The sequence below is a fragment of the Perca flavescens genome, chromosome 6 (assembly GCF_004354835.1).
Source record: "Perca flavescens isolate YP-PL-M2 chromosome 6, PFLA_1.0, whole genome shotgun sequence".
NCBI classification, from domain to species: Eukaryota; Metazoa; Chordata; class Actinopteri; order Perciformes; family Percidae; genus Perca; species Perca flavescens.
In genome coordinates, this window is record NC_041336.1 from 8,012,785 (window position 1) to 8,038,175 (window position 25,391).

Consider the following 25,391-nt stretch of genomic DNA (forward strand, 5'->3'; position numbering starts at 1 on the left):
TGCTGTATACATAAAATGGAAGGGAACTTTAATTCTGCAACAGATTAAACTGGTTCCCTCTGCAGCTACATGATAGGGTAGCAGCCGAACAGAGCGATACCGCACTGGTTGTTCTTGTTGCGTGCCATCTTGACGTAGCCCTGTTCTCCAAAGGATTTTCCCCAGCTGAGGAAAAAAGCAGAGAAAAATACGCATATACAGTAAATAAAGGAAATATCATCTTTTGTGAAAACTGATTCATCAGTAAACAAACAAAATTAACTAGTGATGAGAATATAAGCAAAAGAGTCGATCCATCACTGGCGCCTCATGAACTATTTTCATTCAGTATCGTCATAATTGGCTTTCGCTTGAAAGTGAAACAATTATGAGTTAAATCGGATCTGAAGCTAGAGTAGTCTTACATTGCCAGACCTTCCTCCACAGCGCTGCGGAGGAGGGTCTGGCTTGTCCACACAGCATTCCAGGATGGGAGAAAAATGTGCTCTGGTTTATTGGCATTTCTTTAAACCAATCACAATTCTCGTTGGGTCGTCTTGCGCCGGACGGAACAACGCCGCCACTGAAAAATAGCCTCTGGAAGGAACTTGTTTTGGTGGAACATTGTTGTGCACGTTAAAAGTTGTTTTAGTCGTGCAACAGAAAACTCAGATTGGACAGATAGTCTAGCTAGCTGTCTGGATTTACCCTGCAGAGATCTGAGGAGCAGTTAACCATAGTCCTCAGAAATCCACCGGTGTTTTAAAAATTCCAACACAAAGAAAGCGGAAGGTAACGGACATGCATGCATCCGGCGTAATATCCTGTGGCACCGGAGCAATCCCGGAAGTGGAACGTCTAGGATAGAGACTACGTTCAAATCAACTCAGAGGTGTTGTAAGTGTGGGGGACAGAGGGCACTGACAATTACTCCGTGTCTGCTACGCCTTTTGAGAGGCAGATGTTTTTCGAATTTTAAGTCTGTTTTAACACTAAACTCATGTCAGCAAAAATATCCAAAACCTCTCTGCTTGTTGACACAGATTGTACTTCCCTGCAGTTGTCTGTCTTCCCTGTTTCACTTCCCCTCACCAGATGAACATACAGGAGCTACACATGAGCTCAGTATGAATGTATGTTTGAACTAGACGGGGATTTAGGGGAGATCAGTGAAAATGTCTCACCTGTTTTTTACCAGCCAGTAGTCTTTCCCGCTCAGTGTGCCGTAGCCCACAGCTAGCACCGCATGGTTCACTTTCTGGGTGCAGCTCGGGTCATCGTACACTCCTGAAATGGCATGGGTGAAAAATAATAACAAATCCATCTCATCACATTCATTATTATTTTTTTAGAAACATTTAAGCCAGGAATGTATTGTATTTTTTTTGCCAATTTTATACAAATTTGTTTGACTATAATCTGATTTTTGATTCACGTGTTTTGAGAAAAAGTTATATGGTAATAGGGCTGTGCAATTAATCAAATTTCAATCGCGGATACAATTATGGCTCCTGACGATCCTGACAAAAACAGAATCATCTAGAAAAAGAATGATTATTTTGCACAAGCAACATCCTACCAAAAATCAATGAGTAATTGTGTTAAACAATCATAATTTCAGTATTGACCAAAATAATAGTGATTATGATGTTGTTCCACAATGGATCTTTCTGCATCTATTTCCAGTCATCTGTCTAATAAAGCGAGACACCTCTGTGTGTAGCGCACGGCCATGAGTCCATGAGGCAAATGTCTGATTACTCCACATTTTTATTGCGATATTTTGGAATTACATTCTGAATCTGCCATGTTCTCTGTCAGACAAATGTAGTAGTACAATGTCTTCCTCTGATTTAGAAGTACTCTGTAAGTCAGTTGTAGGTTATACAGTGGACTTGCATATTAAGTGCTTTGGGATCCTTCTGTTTTGGGGTACAAATTCTTTTTGGAAAATTCTCGAAGTAGCACTACCACAGGCAAAGCAATCGGCCCAAACAGGCCCATTTTGAACGGGCACTGTACTAGTATAAGTTAAGATGAGAGCCTGTGCAGCTGATGATGTGTAACTTACCACTATGGTAGAGATGGAACTTGGGCTGCATGTCGTCGATCGCCACTGAAATGGGTCCAATGGTGGCGAGCCCCTGCTTCAGAGCACTCTCGTCCCCTGCAGGCAGAAATTTGTAACTGGAGCAGTTGGCGGCGCGGTTCTTCGGGTTGTAGCGGCACTGTTGTAACTGAAGTAAGAAGACGAACATGGGTTAAAACCTACGATTAACACTGTGTGAAATATCCCTGATGGTATTACAGCTACAGTGCGTAGTTTCTGCTGCTCCCATGAGGAATTCTAAGCAATGACAACAAAACTGTCGGATCATCCACATGATACAAGCCTTCGGTGATCACCCCCCCAAATATAAAATAAAAACGGTCAGTCCGTTGGCTTCTTCAGTGGCAACTTTACTGTCGGATATCAGATGTCTGAATAACTAAAGAAGGCAGTGCAACAGTTTATGAAGGCTACACTGTGCCAACGCATGATCTTGTGCGTTTGTACACATTCTATAATACACGTAAGAAATAAATGAAATGGGTGTATCTGTCATTAAAAATTAATTAGCCTAATACACACTGTGTAAAACTAAATGTCAATTACCCCAGAATATGCTATATGCCACACTCTTGCCCACATTTCAAAATGCCAACTTTACATGTAAAACATGTAAAATGTTAACTTATGGACTGTTCGTTATGAATTTCAGGGACCACTTGAAGAGTTTTGGGATCTTTAATCAAAATAGACCTGATCCTCCCTTCACCAGCAAAAATTCTGGATGACCCTCCAAAATGATATGGAAAAAAGGGATGACTCTCCCCAATAATATATTGATGCCTTCTGTACTGGTTTGCGCTTAGCAAAGATACACAGATGCCCATTGTTTTTTTACACCACACCATGTATAAATATCATGTAAACGGGATAACAACACTCTGTCCTCAACTTCCTGTTTTGTTTTTGGGCTGTCTTCATAATTCAATAAAATTTTATTTATAGTGTAAACAGAAGTTATCGCAGGACAATTTACAGATTACAGAATCGGTCTAGACCATACAATTGCACTTATGCTGCGTTCCAGTCAGAGTCGAGGGTCGGAATTTCCCGGTTGAAACGTCTGACTTAACTTAGTCTTGCTTTGCCACACCTTCCTCCACAGCACTGCGGAGGAGGGTCTGGCTAATCCACAAAGCATAGAAAAACGTGCTCTGGTTAATTGACATTTCTTTAAACCAATCAAATCGTCATGGGCGGGTGGCAGCCTCAGGAAGGAACTTGGTGGAACATGTATATACGTTCAAAAGTTGTTTTAGTCGTGCGAGATAAACCTCTAGATTGGACAGATAGTCTAGCTAGCTGTCTGGATTTACCCTGCAGAGATCTGAGGAGCAGTTAACCATAGTCCTCACAAATCCACCGGAGTTTAAAATTACAACACAAAGAAAGCGGAAGGTAACGGACATACGGCGAAAAGACATGCATCCAGCGGAATGCTGCATGTCATCCCCAATCTCTCTCACACCTTTCCTGTCTATCCACTGTCATTACCAAATGAAGGGAAAAGCCGCAAAATATAATCTTAAAAAAAACATGTATCTACCGATAATGTACTCGATTTTTTGTTTGATAAGCAAATAGTGGGAAAATGTACATCACAAGGGCCGCAAAAATGTCTTCTTTTTGTTTCATCCGACAAATAGTCCTAAACCCAAACATATCCACTTTACTGTCATACATTTTCACATTTGAGAAGCTTGAAAACGTAAAAAAATTGAAAGAAAGAACAAAAACACACAACTAAAACAAATGAATAGTGTGTAACCCAAGCAAGATGTTATGCCTAAAACTGAATCCTTGCACAGAAACTACTGTGCCTCTGCTACATAATTGAAAGTGAACTTCTTTTGGTGCTCCCCCAGACATTTGTTATGCTTTTTCGATGCTTTTGACACTTTTAAAAACATTCTTTTTTTATTCATGGTCAATAAACCTAATTTATGACATTATACCTAGTTTTTGAATTAAACCCTCCAGAAATCATGACTTATTTTGACTAATAGTTAAGAGTTAATAGTTAATAAGTTATTAGAGGATGTTGAGGTGCATCACAGACTGGTTTATGTCAAAGTTTAGTCAAGATATAGTTTTTGAAACCATTTAAAACAAATGTTTTTAAATGATATAAAATTCAATAAAAAGCAAAAAATGTAATGGAAGAAATCATTAAATTTACCTACACACCTGCCCTACTCAAGGAGCATGCTTTCTCTCTGTGATTGCTTGTTTCCTCAAATGTGTTTTAAAAAGAAATAAAACAGGAAACTGAGGCCATAGAATTATGTTTTTCCATACTTTTGAAGTGCTGCCTTATTATATGACTTTGTGTTATAATTTCTTGCTTGGCATGAGGACGGAAGAGGCCATAAACGTGGCTGAGATTATTTATTTCACACACAATGACTTGAGTTTGTAGGTGCATACTAGGGCTGCCTGATATTCGGAAAATATGCAATAGTGTTGTTGAATATCGCGATAATGATATTACTTACATTACATAAACAGATACTAAAGTGCACTCAGTTCTGCATTTCTGCTGCTTTCAGTATTCTGCTGAAATACAACAAATTCCTTGTAGAATTTAAAAAAGAAATAAAAAGAAATCATTTTCCAACATTCTGTTATTGGATAAAATGAACATTGAATTGAATATAAAAGGCACCATTAAAAAAAGAATTTTTACGATGTGTCGCAGCCTTTCGCGATGTGTGTATTGTGCCAGTTAATATTGCGATGACGGTAAGCCAATATACTAGTGTGTATATTTCAATTTTGTTTCTGTTTTTGATTTCTTAATATCACCTAGGCATTTCAACCCCCCTATTATTAATAATAATAATAATAATAATAATAATAATAATAATAATATTTACATGAAAAAAGACATTTGCATGCACATATTGTTGCAGAAAAATTCATCAGAATGCAGGAAATTGAAGTGTTTGATACTCAAAACTTCCTCAGGGACAACCCAGACAACCCAGTTATAATTTACAATAATTACACCTTGCCGTTACATGTTTTCTTTATAAGTTTAATGAATTTTCCAAATCCCCTTGCTGCATGTTAGAGCATCAGGATTTAAGCAGTTACTCACCTGTCCAGTGTAGGGGTATGAGGCGTCCGAGTCGATGCCCTGGTTGTCGATGACGTACTGGAAGGCTTTGTATACTAAGCCACCATTGCAGCCGTGGTTGCCATAATTGCCTGAACAGTCCACCAGGTTTTGGGGGCTGAGGTCCACCAGCCTCCCTGTTTTTTTGGCTAACTGGCCCTCCAGGGCCCCAGCGGCACTGAAGGCCCAGCAGGAGCCACATGAACCCTGGATTCAAACGAGTGGTGTTACTGTAATGTCATACACAGTGCATTTCTTTTCTTCTTTATTAGCTTCAGAGTAGTCTTGCATTGCCAGACCTTCCTCCACAGCGCTGCGGAGGAAGGTCTGGCTAGTTCACACAGCATTCCCTGATGGGAGAAAAATGTGCTCTGGTTTATTGGCATTTTTTTTTTAAACCAATCACAATTGTCATTGAGCTAGCTTCGTTTGGTTTGAAAATACTTTGAAAGTCAACAAGAAGTAACTTCACCCAAAATCGCTTAGAGCACCTTTAAATATCTAACTTTTGATTATAAAAAATAGTTCAAATGAAATATAATTTCTTTCAGCTTTTGGAACCAGGCTAAAGACTGAAAATAAAGTACGAGACAAAAACGTAAAACCTCTAAAAGCGAAAGGGTCCATCACAACGTGTCCAATACAAATCAGAGTATGTTTAAATATAGTGCATATAGCAGAATAAAAACATAAAAGACAAATCAAATGTACATTTTTAATATACTGTACGTAAATACATGTGTACAAGATGTTTAAGTGTGTGTGTGTCTGTCGAGTGCTAGGTTGCTATGTGTCCTAAAAAAGGTATTTTATATCATTCTTAACAAAGAAAAAAAATTATAATTCCAGCCATACAAGGTGTAATAAACAATAAAGAAGTACAAAAGAAGTTGGTATTTTTGGGGCCTAAGAGGCCAAATAACAACTGTATACAACTTTTTTTATACAAAAAGCATAAGCGTGCGTAGAAAAAGCCATATTTATTCATTAAGCTGAGATATTTAACAGAGAAAAGTTCAAACCGACATGTGGCGTCAATGCGTGTCAGGCGGTGATCTCGCATCTCTTCAGCACCAAAAGCAAAGTGGATGTGGCAACCAAAAAAACTTGCAAAAGTGGCGGCAGTGGCGACAACTTCCTGTGCGAACAAGGATTATGTAGCATGATGGCTGTGTCGATTGCGTAACTGCGAGACACAAGACCTCTCTGCTTCCACCAACAACTCTGATTAATCCGGCCGACTGTGTTCCTACGCTCAGATATATGAGTCACCGAGGGAAAACAGAATCAGAGTATGTTTGTCCCTCCTGAGTGGTATTTCAGAAAGCAGGTTTAGTGAAAACTCTGAGTTTGTTAACCCTGAGATGAGGAAATGATGATAATGAAACACAGACATTTTAATTTTTAGATAACTTCCTATTTGAGCAGTATCGTTTTTCTTCCCAGTCGATCAGTTAGCCTAGGCACATAACCCTATCCGTCCTCATCACGAATGTCACCCATCTCTTACATCCCAGCAGATTATTTGTGTCGCATTACGTGTTTTTGTAAATGGCATTTGTCTTTACAACATTGGTGATGCGGAACATTTTAGTAAAGCCACTGTAGCACAGCACCGACAGAAGTGTGTGACTCGATCGCAAACTTGTTTTAAACGTTTTTAAAAGGAGTTCCACAGTATTGCAGGTGAATGATGTAAACCCTTTGAAATAAAAGATTATGGATTATAATTCTGTTTGGTAATTTTTTGTCTGCAGTGTTGCACCTAAATGAAATAGATTATAGGTTCAATACCATTTGACCAGTAATATTAGGCTATACTTATGATTAAATATGATATACACTATATTGCAATATATATGCATTTACTCTAGCAGCAATTTTCTCCCACGCAAATTCTCTCTTTTGCAGCAGCCACTGTGTTTTTTTTTTCGCATGAGTATTTCCGCCGACCCGTTTGTTTGTGGTTGTTACCATGGTGAATCGTAGAATCATGGCTCCTTTCATGCTTCCTTTTTATTGTCGTGGTGCACGCGCATGAACCTACTCTGAGTTGATTGAACCAACTCATATCAGGTGTTCTGGAACCGAAAACTCAGAGTTTCCCATCTCAGGGTAAATCAACTCAGACATCAGGGTTAGACTCAGAGTTTGTTAAACCTTCTACCTGAAATAGGGCCCTATTCTCCTTTGGTCAAATGTGACCCTATTTTCAAAGTTTCTACATCAGAAATTTGGGTTTCTTTCAACCAAATTGCCCAAAAGTAACAGAAATGGTTCCATGAAACGCTCTTCACAAGTACAAGTAAGGATCAGTTCAATACTATCACTGACTTTTGGGTGTTTTAATCAATATATAAATAAACTTTGACAGTCTGTGATTATCCATAAACAACCCCTGATCTTAACAGTCATAATAATGTACACTTTCTGCATTTTTTTTAACTCTAAAATTAGATAAAATTTCATAGAGGATAATTGAGGTTTATTGACTATAAAATCCTAAAAATGAGTTTAAAAATAGTGGTAACAAGTGTATACTGGTGGTAGTGGGGAAAAAAGCGCAGAAAATGTTGAAAAATGTAAAAATTGTGTTAAAACAAAAGTGTTAATTTGGACATGGGAGGACAACACAAGGGTTATCTTTACCTGCATCTTAACACTGGTGACACAGCCCTTCTGTCTCCAGTCCATGGTGTCGGGTACATCAGCGCTGTATGTCCCCACAAAGGCAGATGGTGCCCTCTGGATGTCGGTGGGAATGATGAGTGTGGCGTACGACTGCAGGATCTCCTCTTGTGTCTGTGAGGAAGCAGATAACAACGCATGAAATGAGCATGAATATAGATTTGAAAGGACAGGAACTGAATGATTGGGTAAACAGTCCGTTTTTATTCTTATTGGACTGAAATCTGTTATTATAACTTTCCCGATTAATCAATTTGTCGATAAAGTACGCTCATCATTATTTCGCAGAGCCCTTCCCTTCAGTTGTCTTATTTTATTCGACCAACAGTCCAAAACTAGGACAATATTCAGCTCACCATTATAAAATTCTCACATTCGAAAAACTGGACTTGTTCTCCCCAATTATAAACTGGTGCCTCAATTGTTTCAGCTGTTGTCACATAAAGAAGCTTCAGATAATCGGGGAAATAAATGGCAGTATGTTTGCTTTAACCTCATGCAGAATGTAAGTGAGTACATTTTATCGTTTCACTCTTTGGCCCTTCCGCTGGTCTAACTTTTCTTTGTCTGACCAACTGTACTTTCTTGACGCAGGCCTTTGATTCTTTACTGAAGTAATGAGAGGATTTCTGCTCTTAGCTCGACCACTGATCCACAGCTCCTCATGGATGTGTTCACCACATACAGTATGTTGTGAATAGCCCAGTATGTTCCCGTGTCTGAATTAATGAGTGTCTAAAGGACTGAAGGATTAAAGTTGTGTTTGCTTTGCGTCCTTTAACCTGGCCTCGATCTGGGTCAAAGATTCTCAGTTTGGCTGATTCCTGAGAACTAAAACTGAGCTCTCCTTCAAATCTTCAGTAAAGAATCAAAGGCCTACATCAAGAAAGTACAGTTGGTCAGACTAAGAAAAGTTAGAGCAGCAGAAGGGCCAAAGAGTGAAACGATAAAATGTACTACTTTACATTCTGCATGAGGTTAAAGTAAATGTACTGTCATTTATTTCCTCGATTATTTGAAGCTTTTTATGTGACTACAGCTGAAACAATTAAAGCATAAGCGTCTATAATCTATATTTTTTACAATAACTTAAATTTACACTTGCAAAAAATAATTTTGTTTGAGTAAACAAAAACCTATTTCGTGCACAATAAATGTATTTGCATGTCTTTCTCTGCTCACAAGACGCTGTTGTGCTCCGGACATGTCTCCCTCGCTCTCAACCTCTTCCCTCTGCACGCTCAACTCTACGACACACTCGCTCAAATTTTCACAGTGTTACAATTGTGCCACAAAACCAACCAATCGCGGAATCAAAAGGTCAATTCTGATTTGGCTGTTTGTCTCCAATTAGATTGCAAGTAGCAGGAAACAAAAATCTAGGAGGAACAGTCTTTTTCAGTCAACACCTGTTGGTACAGCAAATACTGACCACATTGGAGCTGTTCGACTAATGTTACTGGATTAAAACACATTTCGGTCAGTATTTGGAATTTTTGATTTATATCACATAAATGTCTTAATATTTGTGTGTAATATAATGCCATTGTTTTGTTTGACTCATATCTCCTTGTGTGACTAACGTTAGTTTGACTCATCCTTCACAAGGAATCTAGCTAGCTCACTCACAGCAGCCAACATGTCATCTGAACAGGTCTCGCAGCACTGTAACTAGCTAAGTTAGGTCTCGCAATGCAAGACTGAACTGCAGTAGGCCTGTCACACTAGCCACATGTAAGTAGTTTCTAATACTTTGGTTACAGTACCATGTTTTATTAACCTGAATTCTGTTGCTATATTAGCTTGCGAAGGAGCTATTCGTTGCTAACGCTAATTTATCTCATAAACAGAAACGTTAGCTAGCTAACTACTGCCAATATATGATTTCACTAGAGACCAGAGAGGTGTTGTAAGCAGAGACAGTTTATATTAATGGACCGACAGATCCCGTTGATCTGGACGGAGACCAGTGAAGGATATTAGAAGGACTTTTCCGGTGATCGCTGAGCGTTACCGCGCAGCCTCCAACTGACAGAGACAACGTAAATGTGACGTGAGCAACCTGTCTGAAAGTTTTAAGTCTTCTGGTAGCTGTGCCAAGACAAATCTCAATCATTATGAATCTTGCAGAGACGGAGAGCATAGGTATGTGTAAGGAGATAACATAGGCACAGGCTAATTATTGCTAGCCTAATTAAAATGCTAGTTAACATTAGTAATTAAACTTAAACAGCTGATGTAAGTCAAAACTGCCTACGAGCTTCTCCTGTACAATACGGTAATTCCTCTACTGTGTGACAGTAAGTCGGGTGATTATGACACAATCGTTAGCCTATTTTTACAAAAACATCTGCTACGGAGCCATAAAGTGAGATACAAGGTAATGGAGCATTTTATACTATGTTATGTTTCTTTAGAATGAAGATGTAAATGCTTCAGATGTAAAGTTATTCGCTGTCAAAGTGACGCCAAAATGAATGGCAGTCAATGGGATTCTAACGGCGGGTGGGCGCTTGGTAGCATCAAAATGGCGCCATAGGAGCTACGCTCTGTGGAGGCAGGCTTACCCCCTTGGTTGTAAGACTCGTCAAGTTCGTCATGTGTTTACACTGTCTTAAAATGAAACCATATCTTGGCAGTAACGTTAGTTACTAGTCGGTCAATAATATAAAATACTGTAGATCAGTGCTTTCAAACCTTTCTGCTCCGAGGTTCCCCCAGGTTTTGCAAGTGTACATTTCTGTTCAAAATGCAATGTAATGTGCTTGCAAAATATAGTTCTCTGTGCTCAAAACATACAATTTTCTCGCTCAGGAATGTGACACATAACGCCATACTTAAATGGTCTGGCCCCGGAGTATTTGTCAGAGATTTGAACCCTGCGTGAGCACAAGCATTCCTTGCGGTCCTCAAATCAGCTGGTTTAAGAAGTCCCAAGGTCAAGGTATAAATGGTGGGGTGTTCAGGCTTTTGCAGTTGCTGCCTCAAGACTCTGGAACAAGTCACCCCCTGATATTCGGATGACTACAGACTTTTTTTATCTGTTTAGAATGGCTTTTAATATTTAGTAGTGGTGTGACAATTTCCCTCTCCTATTTCTATGTAACCTTTTCTGATTTTACTGTTTCTATGTATCATTCTTTTTATTTTATGATATGTTATATGATGTGTGTTTTATCCTTAGTTTCTGATGTGAAGCACTTTGGATACCTGCTGGTTACTGTAAAGTGCTATATATGTTGATTGATTGATTGACTGAGATTTAGTTGGAGATGCTGCTAAACTGTCAGCAGCCTCCCACTAAAGCTAACATTAGATATCCATCAGTAGTAACGGTCACAAGCATTATTTACCACACTGACTGAGAATATAATCGTATCTTATGAGCATCAAATATCAGTGTGAAAGTCTCGATTAACCCACTACACAATAGCTACAACAGCATTTTCATGTTTCTCTCCTGATGTGACAGCGTGATTCTTCCCTCTCAGAGGAAGCCACGGCGATACCGGTCTGGTCTATAGCCTGGAGTCAAAGCCCATGTATCAGGATCTATTTTAGGACATGGCAAGAGGACAAATGGAAGACCAGGGTTTTTGGATGTATTGTTGGTGCAAAAAACTACTCAGCAACTTTTCGGCATAGTTATTCATTTAAAACGGTTTGTTTAAAGTAAACGTTTGGAGTGATTTACATTTCCTCTGTGGTTTACGCTGTTGTCGTCTATGGGGAACGCAGGATTTTATCTCCCAGAAAGGGGCGTGGTGATGAGACCTTCCCTCGGATGACGTATTGCCGGTAGTACATATTGCTGCAGCTCCTCTTTTCACCCTGTGTGTTGAGCTCTCCGTTTTAGCTACAGAGTGAGGCATCACACTTCTGTTCCATCTTTGTTGGGAGTAGCACATGCGCAGTAAGTACTGCTAGCTAGTCAGTTGCAGAGCATGACACCTTATTTCCACCAACTGCAGAACGGCTGCAGATTCGGCAAAAATAGAAGCTCTGCATATCTGCTCTGCAGTTGGTGGAAATTGCGGGTGAAGGAGTGCCATGCTAGCAGCTAGGCGAGCATAACGTGTTACAAAGTGACGCACGTTGGTCACTGAAGTAAAGGCTGGACTACAATAGAGCTGTTTGGAGCAGTTTGTGAACAGTGTTTTCTGTTGGAGATGGTAAGTCCCTTTGGGGGGGACTTTGGGCTTTTTCACTTTGTAAACCTATAACATGCACAAAAAAGATATATAACAGAATAAAGGAAAGGGGAAAAGCCAAAAAGCATAATATGAGCACTTGAAAAGTTCTTACAAAGTACATTAATTTTACTGATCTGAGCAAACATTGAATTATTATTACAATCTGAGCAATATATATTTACAACCTACCTGCACTTGTTTTATGATGAATGTTGGTTATTTGAACAGCTGTTTTTTTATGTTATATACGAATGTGCCTGCTACCTTGTTAGTATTCAAGCAAATGGGATTGTTAAATAATTAAATAAAAAATAAGTTACATAACAATATGTAACTTATAAAAGGACAACAACTGCATTTCTATAAATACTTTCCAAATACCTAATTATACTTTATTATAATGATTAACTGTGGAACTTAAAAGTCCAAACTAGTCAAACTGTATCTAATCTGTATCCATCAGACCTTCCACCATCATTAATAATACTCTACCATTAATGAATAAATATGCCAATCATGAATCAATAAATATCATAACAGACCCCCCCCTCCCCCTTCAGTATCAGTGAGCGAGCGCCTCACCAAGTCTCCCATGTAGTTCATGCCGAGGTCGTAGGTGTGAAGTCCCATCGAGGCCTCCAGGTTGTGCATGGTGATGAGCATCAGGTTCTTCTCCCACAATTCCCTGCGGCGCACATCCTCCACCTCAAGGCGTACAGTAAGAGTGCATAGGGTCAAATACTGACCTGTAAGTACAAACATCAAATCTTATAGATTTTAGAACTTACATCCCTTTTTTTTATTATAACATACTTCATTTTGGTACTTCTTCTCGTGCGTCTTCTTCCACAGCTCCCACTGGTCGTCCAGCCGGCTGTCAATCATGGCCGCTGCTCCGACACACAGGGAGACGAGCAGCAGGCTCGCAAACATTGCGCCTTTCAACACACACACATGGACCACATGAAAAGCCAGCATTAGGGCTACACAATTAATCACAATGTTATCGGAATCGCTTTATAGACTAGTGCAATATCCATAATGCAGGTGGGGACGCAATATTTCTTAAAGGCAAAATATGCTGTCAAACCTTTCTGAAGTAAGTATTGTGGTGCTGCAGCAACATCCCGGCCTTCAAATTGTATCCTACAGACTAAAGAATTAACACTATATAATCATATTAGCAATATTTTGGAAAACAACATTCAATTTTACAACAGTGCTGTGTAAAACCAAGAGCAATATCAGCATACAAGATAAATAAGTTGTTATGTTTTTTTTTTTTAAGTTGGTGCACTAAAAACTGCTGGCATTGCCACTTAACACTTACATGTGCCATTTTCAAAAGAATAATAATTGTTTTGCCTTCGACATTAAGTCACATAGATAATTATAAAAATTTTAGGAAATAATTCACCTAGGTGTGGTCAAACTGAATCATGACTTTACCCCCATGTGCAAATGGAATACAAATAGCAAAAACTATATTTTTTTAAGGAATTGGGTCTGCAGTCACTTAACAGTCCTTCCAGAAAAATGCAGAGTTTTTTTGTGATTGTTGCGGGCAAAAATCCTTGATTATGCGGCAAGTTTTCTAAAAAACTGCAATGGAATGGAATGTGGGATTTTTATGCAATGTTATGCAATGAAATTGCGGGAACTTGCGGTTTGATGAAAAAGAGAAAAAAAAGTGATTCCCCCAACACCCTGCTTTTCAATGATGTTCACGTCGCGTAATTACGTCAATTCATATTGTTCCTATGGGAACAGGGGAAAATGTGGGGATTATGAAATCATACAGCCCCGCATATTTTGCGTGTAAATCATCAATTTATATGGCGAAAGTGCAACGTATTTGAAAAAACCATTAGTGTCAAATAGAATGACAATATCCAACAATAACAGCCCATCATAGTTAGATTATCTAATTTTTTTAAGTGTTTCCTGTTATATTCTGTTGTTACAACGGATTATACAAATGCTATTGAACATAAAGTAGGCTACAGTGTGAACATAAGTAGCTGGAACACGTCAGACTACAATAATATCTGATATTGCACATATAACACATAGATTGTTGCACAGAGTAATTATTGCACCTAATTGCACATACTTGTCCAAGAAAGGCCTTGACCCATTACCCTTACTCCTTTATTAGCACTTTTTCAGCCAGTTTGCAAAGCAGAAACCCAACACAGATTCTTGAGAGCTCACTTAAAACCTCTGAACACCCACACAGGTGATTTCAGTTATTGTGGCTGACAAGACCTCTGCTCAGGTTAAGCGGGCCGGACCTTTGATGGGAATTTATTAGGTCACAAAACAGGGATGCACTGAATCCAAGATTGGGCTTGGGATTCAGACAAATATTGGGCTATTTGACGGGTTTTGGTTTCTGCCAAACTTTAGAATTTTTTTCCACCGAAAGTGAAAATGGAACTCATGAGCAGAACAAGTGTTGTTTGACAGTACTTTCAGTCAAAAGAAGGCGATTCAAGTCGAGCTACATGTTCAGTTTGCAATGCCGATTTGTCTCGTGGTGGCGAGGACCCTAAACAATACACAACATCGCCTGCCGGATCGGGCTTTGCTGGCCTGCCTCCGCTAAGACATTTGCGTATAAAACATCTGAAAGAATACGAGTTGAGCGTGAAGGAATCTCCAGACAGCAGCCAAAATGCAGCAACTTCAGGCACGGCAAAGGAAGGACAGTCAAAGCTAAAAACTTGTGTTAACAAGACGTTGTTTACTTCTTTAATATATTTACTGTGTTAATGGACAGAGGATGGGTGTAGGATTCGGTATTCAGTTTTGGCAGAATCTTAACCAGTGAAAAAATCTGGATTCGGTGCATCCCTAGTCACAAATCTAGAAAAAAAGATGTCACTCACTCAGTATAACCATACCCACACAGTTCTGGGAAGAGGTCTAATCAACCAGATAAACTCAAAACACCTGTGTGGGCGTTCAGTGCCTTTAAATTCTTACCTGGATAAAGTGAAACACACTTTAACATATTATTCTTCTTCAAGGGGGGCTATGGAACAAATTTCAAGGGACTGCAGATATAGCTTTTCAGCTAACTCATGGTACGTTTGCAGCAACGTTAAGGAAACCAATAGATATTTCTTCTCTTTTTTTTTTATTCTACGCTTTGTGTGCTATCGTAAGCGTGAAAATGTTTTATTATTTTCATAATGTCTCTTATTATTTATTTGTGTTTATCCTCTGCTGTTTCTATTGCGCTGCTGTAAAAAACTAATTTCTCCACAAGGGATCAACAAAAGGTATCTCTTATCTTATACAGTCTAACACAAACCAATAAAAAAAGCATCAACTGTGCTGTGGAGCTCATAATGTTTCAGCTCGTGTTGACACTGTGTCTTGGGGGGGGCGCGGCTCTTGTAGCAACCCGGTAGCAGGTGTCCGCGTCTGTTTGTTGTTTGTATACTGTTTACGTCTCTATTTTTAAACTACTATCAGTTTGTGTATGGTTGTTCTGCCGTGCATACTGAGCCCAACAATGGAGATATTTTTCTTCCTACTTCTGGCAATCGTGCTGAACATCGCTCAGGGTTTGTTTGTCAAGCCTGATAGGATCCGATACACAAGGGATTTTTTCCTGGGATTTAAAGCAAGCAATTACGTGGTGGACCTAGACGCAACTTGTTGTGGGGTGTCCGATTGTTTTGACTTTTTAGTCAGTGACAATGTTCCAATTCAAAGTTTTAGGCGTCCAGATTCTCCTGGTAAACAAATCAGGAAGAGAGGGAAACGGGGCGGAGTGCGGCAATGACTAAGAAAACTAATAAAAAAGAAACGTCTTCCTCTACCAACGATATTGCTGGCTAATGTCTAGTCCTAAGGAATAAGACTGATGAACTGCAAACGTGTGTGGCCTCTCTACGCTAGTTCAGGGACACTTGTGTGATGGCTTTCACCGAGATGTGGCTGACAGACATTGACCTATATCCTACTATGAACATTGATGGTTATGGGGTTCCGATCCATCTGGACCGTCACCCAGAGGTGACAGGAAAGCACCACGGCAGGGGTGTTTGCCTGTACATCAATCCTAAGATGGTGTAGTGGCGCCACGGTGCGTGAACAGATTTGCTCACATAGAGCTGCTGTCGGTGTCTGTTAGACCATTCTGTCTGCCTAGGGAACTTCACCCCAGAGCAGATACAAAAAAACGCTTCTGATTTAATCTTTCAGTAGATCAAAGACTACAATCTATCTCTCCCGATGCCCCCGTGCTTCTTTCTTGGTGATTTTAATCATGTCAACTGTAAAAAGACGCTGAGCAGTTTTACCCAGTACGTCACGTGTCCCACTCAGGGGAACAGACTATTGGATCTCTGCTATGGCTCTATCAAGGGAGCCTATAAGTCTGTTGCAGGTCCCCTTATAGGATTTTCTGACCATAATGTGGTGCATCTTCTCCCCACATACAGACCTGTGCTGCATAGAGACAAAGTTCAGGCACGTGTGGTCCAGGTGTGGAAAGAGGAGAGCACTTTCGCCCTACAGGGATGTTTTGACTGTACCGACAGGTCCGTCTTTCAAGATTCATCCAACAGCATTGATGAACTGACTGTATGCAATTACATCTCCTTTTGTGTCGACAGTGTGATCCCAATTAAGACAGTTGTTTCCTATCCCAACAATAAGCCTGGGATATGAAACTGAAACTGAAAGAACTGAAACATATGTTTAGGGAAAAGAGGACTATTTTCAAATAGTTGTGACAAGAGTGCATATGCTGAAATTAGGAAGGTTGTGCGAGCTGAAATCGCAAAGGCTAAACTTCAGTATAAGAGGAACAAACTAAGACAACATCAGTGGTCGAGTCCTTAAGTCTTGTGCTGGTCAGTTGAGTGAAATCTTTAAAGTGATTTTCACTCAATCACTCCAGACGCAAACAGCCAAAGATTTGGAAAACATTCGGCAATCATTCCTGTGGCTAAGTGTAAGGTCTACCCAAGGTCTTAATTGACTTTGGACCTGTAGCTCTCACGTCAATGGTGATGAAGACCTTCGAGAAGCTGGTTAAGCAGGAGTTACTGAAAAAGGTGGAAGAACAGACCCTCTCCAGTTTGCTTATAGGGCTGGCAGATGTGTAGAGGATGCAATACTTACATTGTTAAATTCCTTTTACCAACATCTGGAATCCTCAAAAACTCATGCTAGGCTTCTTTTTTTTTTACTTCTCTTCAGCTTTCAATATCATTCATCCTTACTTGTTGGCTGAGAAACTTCAGCTCTTTTTAACTGAACCCTACCTTAATTGGCTGCATACTGGATTTTCTGTCGAATAGGTCGCAGTGTGTTTGGGTTAATGGTGTCTTATCCTCAAAGCCTTTTCTTGCACAGGCTCTCCATAGGGCTGTGTTCTTTCTTTCATTGATTTCTGTAGATCACAGTACAATGTTTCACTGTTTTCAACTGTTATTCAGAACATTAATGTTGAGACAGTAGATGAATATAAATATTTAGGAACCATCATTGACAGCAAATTATCTTATGAGAGCAACACAGATGCTGCATTGTAAAAAAGCCCAACAGAGCCTTCTCTTCTTGAGGAAGATGAAATCATTCAGTGTGTGCAGGACTCTTATGACTTTTTTCTACCGGTGTTTTATTGAATCAGCCTTGACATTTTGTATTGTGGTGTGGTACGTTGGTCTTTTAATGACCAACAAGCGTAAGCCGTTTCTTCTTCTTGTGGCTATTATGAACCTGAATTCACTTGATTGATATTGCTTGACATTTTCAGACAGTATGTGATTATTTATTCCTGTCTATTGTTAACATGACAGATTTACCTGTGTGATGTCCAACTGTTTTTTTCGTCCAACCACTTTTTTGGAGTGTGGGGTGGGGGGGTGGTAAGGAGCGTCTCCGTTGATGTGTGTCCTGTATTGCGTTTACAATGTTGTTGGCATCTGGGGGTGCTTTCCTCTTTGTATGTGTTTTTAGATATCCTGCTGCACACTAAATGTAATAATAACGGCCTACAAGCCCAGCTGAAATGATAGAAGATGAAACACTTAGTTGATTGACAGAACTGTTTAGATCTCTGTTTTGTAACAGAGTATTTTTACAGTGTGGTCTTAGTACTTTTAAGTAAAGGATCTGAATACTTCTTCCACCACTGTTTATATGTAAATGTTTATGTTTATCTTGTAGGCGTGTCTTTATGAAACAAAGGATTGTTCCATTCTAGCTTTATGGGGGTGCTGAATGTCTGATTTGACATAGAATTCCTTGCTTTTCTCAATAAATCATGATTTAAAGTTATTTTAGTATACATATCTGCCTGTTAATAATACTGTTAATAACAAATTAGAAGTATGGGTACTTATGTGGACAGAAATCAGAAGAGCCGGGTAGGCTACTCTACTACAAAAAGACTACAAAGTAGACTACAAATGGCACCTAATACCTGACTGAGTCACTATGACAGTTCAAAGTTACATAGCACCAAGATGAACCAGATATATATAGCGTAATGAATATGAATTTAATGATCACACTCCAGAATCTGAAACTCTGTGGACTTCTCGGTCACTGACAGAGAGCTAATAATAATAATAATAATAATAATACATTTAATTTATATAGCGCTTTTCACAAACTCAAAGTCGCTTACCAGGGTAGGTATAAATAATAAAGACAAACAAACAAAACAAGATTCAGGCCCAGATACAGTTTATCCGAAGAAAGTGGCCTTGGTTGATCACTTTAGTTGATCTTATTACTAACTTCAGAAATATTTATAAGAAAAAGACATAGGCCTCAATAAGGCTCATAAAAAGTTTTTTTAAGAGTTTAATGTAACACAAATGTTCAGCCCGTCGTTTTAAATACCCTTAAGCATGTTCACTCATAACAGTGAAATATATTTAGATGATTCTTTTTGTCGTCTTACAGTCATCATAAACCACTACAGCCACACTCTACCTCAATGTAACAATGTTACAGCAACATTACAATGTTATTTCCCGTCACTTTGATAGCAACACCTGCAGCCTGAACACAAAGGGAACTCAATGGTGTAGTCTATATGTGATACGCAGGTATACGCAGTATACCCACTAAGAATGCTCAAGGATTTCCATATACCCACTTAAAAATGCCCAATGACATGCAACAACATACTTTCATTTATATTTCTGATATATTTTGAATTGTCATCTGTGTTTTTCTTCTTCACATAGGCTAAATAAAAGTATTTCCACCGTAATTTGGTGCATAAAAGTGTATCTGAGTGCAGGAAATGAAGTCGTTAATGATCAAAACTTACCTGGGGGAGGACACCCAGACCACCACTATGATATATTTCCCCCCACTAGTGTTAATTTTGTCACCTATTTTTAATTTTGTCTTATTCTTAGTCTTGTGCCAAATGTCCTTGTTAGTTTTAGTCATATTTAGTCATTCATATATCATTTCTTTTGTTAGTCAAGTTTTAGTCGGCTAAAAGTCTCGTCGTTTTAGTCAAAAGAGAACTCAATATATCTTAGTCAAGTTTTAGTCAAAACATTTTATTTAAAACATTTTTTTAAATAATAAATTATTTCTGAGATTATTTCTGATAACCGTTTCAGTCAAATAGTTATATAAAAATAAATTATATAAAGTTATATAAATATCAAACTTCTTCTTCTTCCTTATTTCACCAGTAAATTCTTGTTAAACAACAAAAACAACCACTGAATAGGAAAAGGGTATTTTACAATAACATTGAATGCAGCACTAAGCTGGCAAGGCAAGTTTGAAGTGAACGCAACAAACAGTATGTGTTGTTTTTCAGACAACGGCAGCTGCAGACTGTCGTACGTTCCCCTATTGGAATCCTCTCCAGTATAATACAGAAAAACTTTACACCGTTTAGCTGTCAGCATTTTAACCGTGTTTACTCCAGCTGCTAGCTAACGGTAGGCTAACGTTACCTGCTGCCAAGTATAGTGTTAACTAGCGTCCCGTGCAGCTAGCGTCCGGTAGATAACAGTCGTTAAGGCACCGGTCGGTGCTGTATTAGCAATAGGCCTCTGTACCCAACCCTAGTAACAGCTAAATATTTTCTCTCATGATGGAAAAGTAGAGATGATTGTAGACGAAAATGAAGAGATATTTTATCTTAGTTTTTATTTTATGCAAAACATTTTAGTCTCGTCTTTTTTGTCAACAATAATGCATGTTAATTTAGTCTTAGTCAGCGTTTTTGGACATTGGCGCAGTCTCGTCATCGTCTCGTCTTAGTCATGAAAAAAAAGGTCGACGAACATATTTAGTTTCGTCTCGTCTGAAGAAATTAACACTACCCCCCACAAAGGCAGATTCTGGCCAATACACAGTACAGTATACCCACTACTGAGGGAACTCCTTTGTAAAGAATAGAAACGAAATTAAAAGCAAATTTTTATCAGATGTGATTAATGCTTTCCTCCAACATTATTTGCAATTAGGGAATGATTATGCTTGAATGACGCAACTAGCAATTAAGTTCAGGCCAGACAAGTGAATTAATCTTTTCACTGAATGCAAACCATTGGAGTTGATTTACATCAGTATCTCCAGGTGACTGATATAAAAGCATCATGGATATTTGCATGCTTCTAAAGATTTAACTTAACAGTGCTCAAGACTAATGTACATTTGATACAGGACTGCAAATTGAAAAAAATGTCACAGCAGTCAGCAATACTGGCTGTGCTCCAGTATTTCCTCATTTGTTCCTCCTTGTTTCCCACTTCCCTGTGTCTTCTCCAATCCAACTTTCTTTATGAAGCACATTTAAAAACAACAAAGTTGAGCCATAGTGTTATGGAGGATATATCCTCCATATAGTGCAGCACATTAATAAGCAAAAAGGGTCAGACTAAAAGAGACACCATGTTATATAATAAATAAATAAAACCCAGGGACTGACAAACACAGAGAGACAAGCTATGTTTCCATCCACTTGTCAATCGAATTATCTGAAGTTCGGTAAAAAAAACTCATGCAAATAAAGCTGGTGAAAGTGTACATTTACTTTAAAGTGAACAGTGTTGGTCATCTTACTTTAAAAAAGTAATTAGTTACAGTTACAAATTACTTAATTAGTTAGTAGAGTAGAGTAACTCAGTTACCACATTGTAAAAGTAATTAGTTACTCAGCAAAGTAACTGTGATGGTACTTTTTATGTTCTATAACACTATTACGTTCTATAACATCTTTAACGTCAAAGATGTTTATATTTACTGATTGATGTGTTCAGCTCGGCCTTGGTCACCTGTTGCTGATCCGAAAAATCGAGCATTACTTGTTTTAACAGAGTGGCTCCGTCTCCTTCACTGGAGCTCACGCTAGTTGCATTTGGGCTTGGGGTTGGGTTAGCAGCAGCATGTGTTGATGTGAGGTGGTCCATAAGATTCGAGTTGCTTGAGGCAGACGTGGATAAAGTTTTTTTTTCCTGGGCATAGCGTGCATGTTAAATAAACATTCTTGCCTTTAATTTCAATGAGCAAGAAGTAGTGCCGGTACTACCAGTTCGAGAACGCTACCTTTGAATTTCCCTGGCTCGTCGCTGTCTTGTGTTCAGTAGTAGTCAGAGCGTGCAGTAATAAGACGGTGTCATCATCCCCACCCCTGCTCTCTCCAGGCAGCTGATGTCACCTCGCGCTTCATTCAACCAAATTGTAGTAACGCGGTACTTTACATTCTCAGTAACGATAACGGCGTTGCAACGATGGGAAAAGCAATTAATTAGATTACTCCGTTACTGAAAAAATAACGCTGTTATACTTAAACGCTGTTACACTGAAAGCGAATAAAAACCTGTGCGTAATGACGTCACATGTTGTTTTGCGATTAAATTGTATATCGAATTGATTTGAGACATTTTAAGGTGTTTCCATTCATTTTCGCACTGAATCGCAGAACTTTCAAGCAAACATTTGCAAACAAAGTTTTGCTACACAAAAGTAGTTGTTGTTAATATTAGAAGCCGAGGAAGCTCCGATGGGCCTTTGGCCGAGGATCTGATCCAGCTCATCAAAAAGGTGGAACTTGCCTTTTATTTTTCCTCCAGCACCGCTGTGAGACAACTCTCTTTTTTGAGACATGTATCGCTGTTTGAGCGCCTTCCATTTACTTCTGAGGACGTCCCACGGCTTGTTGTAACCTTTGTGGCCATTTCCTTCGCAAGTTCCTGATAAATGATGGCATTTCTTAGATTTTTGCTATCTAAAATAGCAGTTATATTTTGCTCATAAATTGAATTCAAAAAGTCTCCTCGTTCGTCCACTTACATCTGTCTTTTTTGACACCTGTCCTGTGCAAACAGAGCGGAAATACTGGGCGGAAATTAACTAGAACTTCTTCTTCGTTTTGTGGCTGGTTGCAACCAAATAACCTAAAACGTAATCGCAATTCATTCATTTATTTGCCAAATAAATGAATGAATTGCGATTACGTTTTCCATCAGCGTTTATCGCATAAGCCGTATATCGATCAAGATAAAATCCGATGAGACCGAACGTATTTCCTTTGAGTCGATATTCATGAAATTCAATCGAATTTTACTGTTTCCATGAGGCATTTTTCATTCGATATCACTTAATTCAGATAAAACGTGTGGATGGAAACATAGCTACAATAAAACAAAAGGAAAAATCTCAAAAGTCAATGAGTGTAAATGAGTATTTGACGTGATTAAAAAAAAGGCAGTGTGGGGGCCGTCCTCACACAAAGGGAGCTCTTTTCACATTTTCGGGGCGATAGCAAGACGCGAGGAAGGGAGGCAAATGGAGGAGGAGATTGAGTCCTTCGCTGCATCCATTCCATTTTATTTTTTCAATGTTGACGGGAAGACAACACAAGAGTTAAATGGTGCCGTGTCATTTCTCCGACGCTCCATTGTTCCGACCTCTCAATAACCCGAAAAACAGCCCACTAGTCCACCAAAAGATATTACGAATCCCACTATGGCCACGCCAAGACCCGCCCTTCAATAGCATTTATTGGCCAGGCGTCCATGCTTACACAAGTTAACGTAACCCCATTTGTGCAGGTCCTATCTCCTGATCAATCGGCTATCCTTACCTTAACCACTCAAGGTCAAATGCTTGCGGGTCTCGTAGTCTTGCCACCAAAGAGACGTCGGACTAGTGGGCTGTAGGACCAAAGGGAATTTTTCAGGTTACTGTACTCATCCATGTACTGTAACTTTTGGACGCAAATTTCTTTATTCTGAAGATACTCTTCAAAAAGAGTATCTTTCCACTCCAACTTGTCATGTATTGGATTAGAGAGGTCACATGTCTTATAAACAGGAAGTAACGGGAGAGTAACGTACGGGAATAGCCGGACGGCATGTGGCTGTAATGGGAGTGTTCAGACAATAAAAACCAGTAAACGAAGAAGCTCCATGTGATGATTAAATTCGGAATACACTATCTAATTCAGTATTAAGATAGGAACACAACACAACTGTTACAGAACTCAGCCGCTCGTGTGCTGACGAGGACCAGAAGGCGGGCACATATTACGCCGGTTTTAAGATCACTGCATTGACTCCCTGTGTGTTTCAGGATCGACTTTAAGGTTCTTTTGCTAGTTTTTAAATGTCTTAATGGTGTTGGGCCTTCTTATCTTTTGGAACTGCTTTTACCATATGAACCCTGAGGTCCTCTGGTACTGGCCTTTTGATTATTCCCAAGATCAGGACACACACTCACGGAGAAGCCTCGTTTCAGTACTACGGCCCCCGTCTGTGGAACAGCCTGCTTTATTTATTTGGGCGACATTACCCTGGAAATCCAGAGATCTCGCAAGAGCACAATTTGAATTTCCTCAGTGAGTCACTCTGGCATTCAGTAACAATGCTCATTAACTATGCCCTTTTGGCCGAGCGGCAACAATCACATCGGTATATCTGATATAGGCGGGCCAGAGGCGAGCTAAACTGACGACAGCGCTGCGATGTCGAAGTCATTAGTAAACATTGCACATTGCAAGATGGCTACGGATGAACAGCAGTTGTTTGAAACGGCTTTGACCGCTACAATGATCAAGTTAGACTTGGCTTTTTATCTAAAAGAGGAACACAAGACGGCGCTCGAATCAGTCCTTTGCAGGAAGGACGTTTTTGCTGTTTTGCCGACCGCAAGAGTTTAATCTACCAGTTAGCTCCGGTGGTAGCTAAGCGTATGGGGCTCTGGATACGTCACCCTGTGTATTGTTGTGATTGGTCGTAGTGTTATCCAATTGCGTGCAGTGAGATTTTCAAATGCATGCTTGGTGACGCCTCTCGAGTTGGGCCTTTTTCATTACTCAATGCCAGACCCTTAATCTGTCGGATTTGGGTCTGGATTTCCAGGCTAGAGAATCATAAGGTCTTGGTCCCTATAACATAATAATAATAATAATAATAATAATAATAATAATAACCCTATAATATAATGTATGGTCTCATTTTTGAATGTATAGTCGAACAAGGACGTTGACAACGTGATAAAATTGTTGTGTCTTTTGGGCTAATATCATATTCAGAAGGCCAGATTTCTTCAGTTTCTTTCCAGCAACAAAATGTTTTATTGTGAACTTCAGACATTCTTTGACTATGTATGTAAAGTACTTAAAACAAAAGACTTCTCATCTCCTGAGGAACACTAAAGACAATATTGCCAGATGATTGGTTATTTATATTTTATGAACTGAAACTGTAAGCTGTATATTTATGTGCATATTGTGAAAATACTCCCTGTACTGTTATGTTTTTTGTAATGTAATAATACTTTGCTGATAATAAAGATTGTTAAAAAAAAGGCAAGTGGAGGAGTCGGGGATGCAGCCCTGGATGGGAATACCTCTCTCTCTCCCTCCCTCCCCCTCTCCCTCTCTCTCTCTCCCTCCATCTCCTCTCTCTCTCTCTCACTCTCTCTCTCTCCCTCTAGAGCACTGTTTCTCAAATGGTACGTGTGATATTTAACAAAATGTTTAATAGTTACAAGGCTGTTGTCCAGAACATTGTTTCTTTTTATGTAGACTCTTTTTATTCCAACCAAAAATGTGACATTCGTGTTGCCTTCTTTGAACCTAATCTTGCCTTCCTTCCTTCTACTGTCCTACTTTTTCACTTGATACTATTTTCGACCTATTCTTGCCTTACTTCCTTTCCTTTCAACCATCTTTTTCCAAGGTATTGTCTTTTTTACAGTATTTGTCTCCTTTTACAGTTTTTGTCTCCTTTTCTCATCAGCATTTAAATTTTTTTTTCAGTTACAAGGGTGTTGTTTAGTAAATCTATCA

The 25,391-nt window shown here is 39.2% G+C and overlaps 1 protein-coding gene across 1 annotated transcript; it reads right to left on the reverse strand.

Moving 5' to 3' along the window:
- On the reverse strand, nt 1-13,027 carry LOC114556853 (cathepsin S). Its single transcript, XM_028579913.1, has 7 exons — nt 12,902-13,027; nt 12,671-12,793; nt 7,857-8,009; nt 5,190-5,414; nt 2,051-2,216; nt 1,164-1,266; nt 1-165 (listed from the first exon to the last, which is right to left on the reverse strand). The coding sequence occupies exons 1-7, from the start codon at nt 13,019-13,021 to the stop codon at nt 66-68; spliced, it is 990 nt and encodes a 329-aa protein (XP_028435714.1). The 5' UTR covers nt 13,022-13,027; the 3' UTR covers nt 1-65.
- Nucleotides 13,028-25,391: the final 12,364 nt, after the last annotated feature.

Coding starts and splice junctions, on each gene's coding strand:
- LOC114556853 (XM_028579913.1), bottom strand. CDS start 13,021: ATGTTTGCGAGCCTGCTGCTCGTCTCCCTGTGTGTCGGAGCAGCGGCC. Junction 12,794..12,901: donor AGAAGAAGTACCAAAATGAA/GTATGTTATAAT, acceptor GTACGCCTTGAG/GTGGAGGATGTGCGCCGCAG. Junction 166..1,163: donor TACTGGCTGGTAAAAAACAG/GTGAGACATTTT, acceptor TTTTTTCCTCAG/CTGGGGAAAATCCTTTGGAG.